Genomic DNA, 6198 nt, shown 5'->3' with positions numbered 1-6198 from the left:
ACTTTCATACCTTTGTGATGGGGGTTATGAAATCCTACCAAGAAACACCAGGTATCAGATGTGGGGTCCTGTTTTCCCAAAGCCACAAATGCTTGAAGGAAGATCTTGTGTGATAAAATAATTACCACATGAACCAATCTTGCATGCACAGCAATTTTGAGAGCCCATCCTGGGAGCTAGGTGTGTAGTGTTTATCGTATTGTTGAGGCTCGTAAAAATCTTGTATGGCTGCAGGCAAGCCAAACCCTTGAGAGGCACTTCATCTCCGCTGACTCTGGAGGACCAAGCCCAATTGCTTCCCTGTATATAAGGGGAAGTGTCTATGCTTGGGGTAGAGGAGTGTTTAGCTCCTTCCCTTACTCTACCTTGCTCCTACTTTTCTCTAAGTCAACATGAGTCGGCAGTTTAGTTCCAGGTCTGGGTACCGAAGTGGAGGGGGCTTCAGCTCCGGCTCTGCTGGGATAGTCAACTACCAGCGCAGGACCACCAGCAGCTCCACACGCCGCAGTGGAGGAGGTGGTGGGAGATTTTCAAGCTGTGGTGGTGGTGGTGGTGGTAGCTTTGGTGCTGGTGGTGGATTTGGAAGTCGGAGTCTTGTTAACCTTGGTGGCAGTAAAAGCATCTCCATAAGTGTGGCTAGAGGAGGTGGACGTAGTGGCTTTGGCGGTGGTTATGGTGGTGGTGGCTTTGGTGGTGGTGGCTTTGGTGGTGGTGGTTTTGGTGGTGGTGGCTTTGGTGGTGGTGGCATTGGGGGTGGTGGCTTTGGTGGTTTTGGCAGTGGTGGTGGTGGTTTTGGTGGAGGTGGCTTTGGGGGTGGTGGATATGGGGGTGGTTATGGGCCTGTCTGCCCCCCTGGTGGCATACAAGAAGTCACTATCAACCAGAGCCTTCTTCAGCCCCTCAATGTGGAGATTGACCCTGAGATCCAAAAAGTGAAGTCTCGAGAAAGGGAGCAAATCAAGTCACTCAACAACCAATTTGCCTCCTTCATTGACAAGGTGAGTTTCTCTGCTCAGTGCACTGGTAGGGCTGCTGTTGGTCCACTTGGGACTGGTGCAGTCAAAATACATGTAGGTTTGAACCTCAAGTTTCCATGTTTACATGGTTAAAAGGATGTTTTGTGGAATGGTCTCCTGGGAGATATGTTAGAAGCATGCTTGTGAACGGTGCTAATGTCTCTCTCTTGGACAAAGGGTTCTGTGGTCTACCTAAAGATGGATCAGTGTGACATTAACATTTAAGTGTTTTTTATTCAGCTCTTGAGCTGAATTGAGACTCATATCTGTTGAATGAAGATAATAGAAATGGGGCTAACTGAACTTTCCAGGGTGCAAGTGAGAACCCTGGAAAGGTCTTCCTAACCATAGAAAGGGAGCTGAGTGTGAACATAGTATAGAGTATTATTGTAGCAGAAAATATGTAGTAAGTCAGTGCCAAACATCTTTTGCTGTCAGAGGGGAGCTCTGCCTTGTAATAATTTTACATTGGTACTGGATGAGGCTAGAGCTTTTTTACACTAATATCTCCAAAAATCAGTTCTAAAAAAACCCAGATAAACCATTTTTTAAGTTTTTGCTTAATCATTAATAGTGCCAATCCAAGCTTATCCACAACAAATTTCAAATCCAATTTTGAATTTTCCTGATATGCTTTTGAAATGTGTGTGTGTCCTGGGGATGTAAACCAATTTTTATGGTAATATACCTCATAAAATTTTGGAAGGCAAATCTCTTAAATACCATGCACCTATTTCGAAACATAATTGCAATAATTCTGTATGTACTTTGCTATTGGTATTTGTTTAGTTACTCCCTTCCAAGCCCTCTCTGAATTAACGAGTTGGGTTTTGTTATGCAGATAATGCTAACTTGATCATCTTCTTCCTATTTATCTGTCATGGTCAGAAGATAGGAACTGAAGTTCTTTTCCAAATGAGGCACAGGCCTCCATGGCTATGGGACCCCTTTTCTGTATCAGGAGTAATGGGGTCTTGTGTTTTTAGGTGAGGTTCCTGGAGCAGCAGAACCAGGTACTGCAAACAAAATGGGAGCTACTGCAACAGGTAGATACCTCCACTAGAACCCATAATTTAGAGCCCTACTTTGAGTCATTCATCAACAATCTCAGAAGGAGAGTGGACCAACTGAAGAGCGATCAATCTCGGTTGGATTCAGAACTGAAGAACATGCAGGACATGGTGGAGGATTACCGGAACAAGTAAGGGACCCTGTCTGGGCCGTTCTTCATTCTTGCTCCAAAAGAGTTCCAGAAAGTGATAAGCTAAGATCATAAAGCAGTATGTAGCTATGTCTTTTCTTAGGTTAGAGGCACATCAATTTGGCATTTTCAGAAATCTTCATTTTCTCAGGAGATGGAAATAGTTTAGTGGTTTTATTGCTCAGTAGAAAGGAGTGGCCAATATGTCCTAGGTTCATAATAGAAAGGCAGTGATAGGCAATGCCACCTTTAGTCTAGAATGCTGGACTTCAGGTCTTACCCCCTCTGAATCTCCTAATTATTTCTGCTTTCCTGCAGGTATGAGGATGAAATCAACAAGCGGACAAATGCAGAGAATGAATTTGTGACCATCAAGAAGGTGAGCAAATTCTGTATTTCAAATGGAACTCACATTTGAAATAAATAATGGAAGAGAGTCTCCAATTACTAAGCAGAAAGCAGCCATGATAAGGAAAGCCAGGGAGTAGACCTGAGGAGTATCTGGAGTGGGGCTGTATTTTCACATCATCATGGACCTGGACTGATCCAGACACTTGGCTTCTCCGTATTTCTCAGCACCTTACATAGTAGGTAGAGAGGCAGGTTCTCAGCAAGCCAGGCATACTCCCTTGATGGTGGTGCTATCTGGGGGTGGGGCAGTCAGGGAACTGTGATCTACCTGGGGTAAAAAGGAGTGGAGTAGACCCAAAGCTCCTTTTTTGCTTGGAGAATCCCCTTACAGGTAATGAGAGGGAGCTGCCCTGAAGAGAATGTGCCTTCATGATGCCCTTTGTTCCTCTAGGATGTGGATAGTGCTTATATGACCAAGGTGGACCTTCAGGCCAAACTTGACAACTTGCAGCAGGAAATTGATTTCCTTACAGCACTCTACCAAGCAGTAAGTCTTCCAGTTTCAACCAAGTTTTTCTAAATGGAGAGTTTTTAAGTCTGACTCCACCACGATTCAGAAGAATAGATATTTATCTTTTATCTTCTGACTGCTTTCTCTGTCTAAGTTGTTTTTTGTTTCAGTGTTGTAAGAGTCACTAACCTATTATGTCTTGCAGGAGTTGTCTCAGATGCAGACTCAAATCAGTGAAACTAATGTCATCCTCTCTATGGACAACAACCGCAGTCTCGACCTGGACAGCATCATTGCTGAGGTCAAGGCCCAGTATGAGGAGATTGCCCAGAAGAGCAAAGCTGAAGCCGAGTCCTTGTACCAGAGCAAGGTGAGTGGGCTGAAGGCCTAGCCAGTTTCCCTGAAATGGCTTGTCTTGCTATCCTGTGTTATCTCATGTATGTGTGTCTGCGTCATGCTGAGTTCTGCCCACATTTAACAAATGCTATCTACCATCTTTAGTATGAAGAGCTGCAGATCACTGCTGGCAGACACGGTGATAGTGTGAAAAATTCAAAGATAGAAATTTCCGAGCTGAATCGTGTGATCCAGAGACTTAGATCTGAAATCGACAATGTCAAGAAGCAGGTATGTGCTTCCTCCTTCTAGCACTCAGCTGCATGGAATGGGGGTAACCCTCAGGTAAACGGTGAGTGCTTTCCTAGTTTTGAATCTTGCACTTCATACCGAGGCTACGTTATTATCCCTGGTTCCTTTTGTGACTATACTAGTTTCCAGAATGCAGCCATCATGCTGGGTTCTCTTAAAGGAAATCTGTGAGAATGGCCTAATAGAGAAAGATGGGATGGTCAATGTGAGTGATCTAGCCTATGACCCAAAGTGGACTTAAGAGTTGGGGAGTGAGAGGAAGTACAGCCAGGAGGTTTTAGAGTAGGTGTTTAGAAGAATGTCAAGTCTGTAAGGATTGTAGGAGCCTTCTTCAGGGCCAAGAGAGGCTGTTGAGTTACCCCTAAGGTCTTTTAAGGAAGTCAACATGGTGATGCGTTATCCCATGTGATATGACTTAAGGCCAAGTGGTTCTGTTGGACTCATTATTGGCCTCACTGGAGTGGGGAGACCTGGGATGAGGAGGCCACGGGGGGAATGCATATTATGAGAGGATGTCACATTCTTTTTCAGATCGCCAACTTGCAGCAGTCCATCAGTGATGCAGAGCAGCGTGGCGAGAGTGCCCTCAAGGATGCCAAGAACAAGCTGAACGACCTGGAGGATGCCCTGCAGCAGGCCAAGGAAGACCTGGCCCGCCTGCTGCGCGACTACCAGGAGCTGATGAACACCAAGCTGGCCCTGGATCTGGAGATTGCCACCTACAGGACCCTCCTGGAGGGAGAGGAAAGCAGGTGAGGAAGGGACGCTGGGAGTCGAACCTCTTCTCATGGTCTTCCTTCCTTGCAAGCTGACTGTTGTTGAAAACGCAACCATCTGATTGCAGCTTGTCCTGGGTATGGGGAAATGAAAAGTACACGGAGCAGGAGGAAAGACCTAGTTTTACTTTGGGAGCTGGAGTTCCAAGCTGTTTATTTTTTTCTTCTAGGGCTGTAACATATCTAGAAAGAGCTTTGAGGTGGAGCAAATTATTCTATATCTGGGCTGCCTCAGATGGCAGCTGGCCTAAAGTCAGCACCTTTAGAGGGGGCCTTCATTGGCTGCAAGGCTCTTGTCTCATTTATATGAGAATTTCTCCCTGTTTGGCTCTTGCTGAGAAAAATGACAGGTTTGGGAGGCCTGAGGGGACTGGGTTAAGTTTCAGATCAGGTGCACTGGAGCAGCCCCAGACGGCGAGAGTCTTCAAGGTGGCGGAGCGGGGGGAATGGGGAAGGGGTTTGTGAAGCTGGAGTGTCCTAAGGAATTTTCTTCTTTTCTCCTACAGGATGTCTGGAGAATGTGCCCCGAACGTGAGCGTGTGTAAGTCCAAGCGGATTTCTTAGGGGCATGTGCAAGCTTTGTTGGGTTGGAAAGGGAGTTGAAGTTGAAAATAACTGAGCTTCCTCTTGCAGCTGTGAGCACAAGCCACACCACCATCAGTGGAGGTGGCGGCCGAGGAGGTGGCGGCGGGGGCTACGGCTCTGGAGGTGGCAGCTATGGTTCTGGAGGTGGCGGCGGCGGCGGCCGTGGCAGCTATGGCTCCGGAGGTGGCAGCTACGGCTCCGGAGGCGGCGGCGGCGGCCATGGCAGCTATGGCTCCGGAAGCAGCAGTGGGGGCTACAGAGGCGGCTCTGGAGGAGGCGGCGGCGGCAGCTCGGGCGGCCGGGGCTCTGGCGGCGGGAGCTCCGGAGGCTCCATAGGCGGCCGGGGATCCAGCTCTGGGGGTGTCAAGTCCTCTGGTGGCAGTTCCAGCGTGAAGTTTGTTTCTACCACTTACTCCGGAGTAACCAGATAAAGAGATACCCTCTGTTTCGTTAGCTCTAGTTCTCCCCAGCATCACTAACAAATATGCTTGGCAAGACCAAGGTCAATTTGTCCCAGCCTTACTGGAGAAAAGAGCTATGGTTAGTTACACTAGCTCATCCTATTCCCCCAGCTCTTTCTTTTCTGCTGTCTCCCAATGAAGTTTTCAGATCAGTGGCAGTCTCAGTCCCCTGGCTATGACCCTGCTTTGTGCTTTCCCTGAGAAACAGTTCAGCAGTGACCACCACCCACGTGACATTTCAAAGCACCTTCTTAAGCCAGCCAGAGTAGGACCAGTTAGATCCAGGGTGTGGACAGCTCCTTAGCATCTTATCTCTGTGCTGTTTTGGTTTTGTACATAAGGTGTTAGCAAGTTGTTTTTCTTTTGTGGAGAGGTCTTAAACTCCCCATTTCCTTGTTTTGCTGCAATAAACCGCATTTGAAATTCTCCATGTGTCTCAATCTCCCTTGTTTATGGCACTCTCTAATCTGGATGGGTGTTTTGTGAGGTAAAAGAAGATACTAGAGCCACATGGCATATGGGAGAGTCATGCACACAAATATGAGAAAAATGCAGAGGTCAACCAGGCAACATTTCACCAGATTGGAATCACAGAGAGAGAGCAAGCACTTTCCCAGACGGTGGGGACGTCATGGAGAAATGGAGAGAC

At 47.2% G+C, this 6198-nt stretch overlaps 1 protein-coding gene across 3 annotated transcripts; it reads left to right on the top strand.

The window, feature by feature from the left end:
• The first annotated feature begins 336 nt into the window (after nt 1-336).
• KRT1 (keratin 1) lies at nt 337-5975 on the top strand. Of its 3 annotated transcripts, XM_025403060.1 has the most exons (10): nt 338-756; nt 802-998; nt 2003-2217; nt 2536-2596; nt 3020-3115; nt 3285-3449; nt 3581-3706; nt 4259-4479; nt 5010-5044; nt 5137-5975. In XM_025403060.1, the coding sequence occupies exons 1-10, from the start codon at nt 393-395 to the stop codon at nt 5517-5519; spliced, it is 1863 nt and encodes a 620-aa protein (XP_025258845.1). In that variant the 5' UTR covers nt 338-392; the 3' UTR covers nt 5520-5975. The 3 variants fall into 3 exon arrangements, with proteins under 3 accessions (XP_025258843.1, XP_025258844.1, XP_025258845.1); XM_025403058.1 differs by having other exon boundaries at nt 337-998; nt 5010-5040; nt 5109-5975; XM_025403059.1 differs by having other exon boundaries at nt 337-998.
• Nucleotides 5976-6198: the final 223 nt, after the last annotated feature.

Source organism: Theropithecus gelada, chromosome 11 (assembly GCF_003255815.1).
Source record: "Theropithecus gelada isolate Dixy chromosome 11, Tgel_1.0, whole genome shotgun sequence".
Taxonomy (NCBI): Eukaryota; Metazoa; Chordata; class Mammalia; order Primates; family Cercopithecidae; genus Theropithecus; species Theropithecus gelada.
This window is presented reverse-complemented; position numbering and strand designations above follow the sequence as displayed.

Coding starts and splice junctions, on each gene's coding strand:
- KRT1 (XM_025403058.1), top strand. CDS start 393: ATGAGTCGGCAGTTTAGTTCCAGGTCTGGGTACCGAAGTGGAGGGGGC. Junction 2,218..2,535: donor GTGGAGGATTACCGGAACAA/GTAAGGGACCCT, acceptor GCTTTCCTGCAG/GTATGAGGATGAAATCAACA. Junction 3,707..4,258: donor TCGACAATGTCAAGAAGCAG/GTATGTGCTTCC, acceptor ATTCTTTTTCAG/ATCGCCAACTTGCAGCAGTC.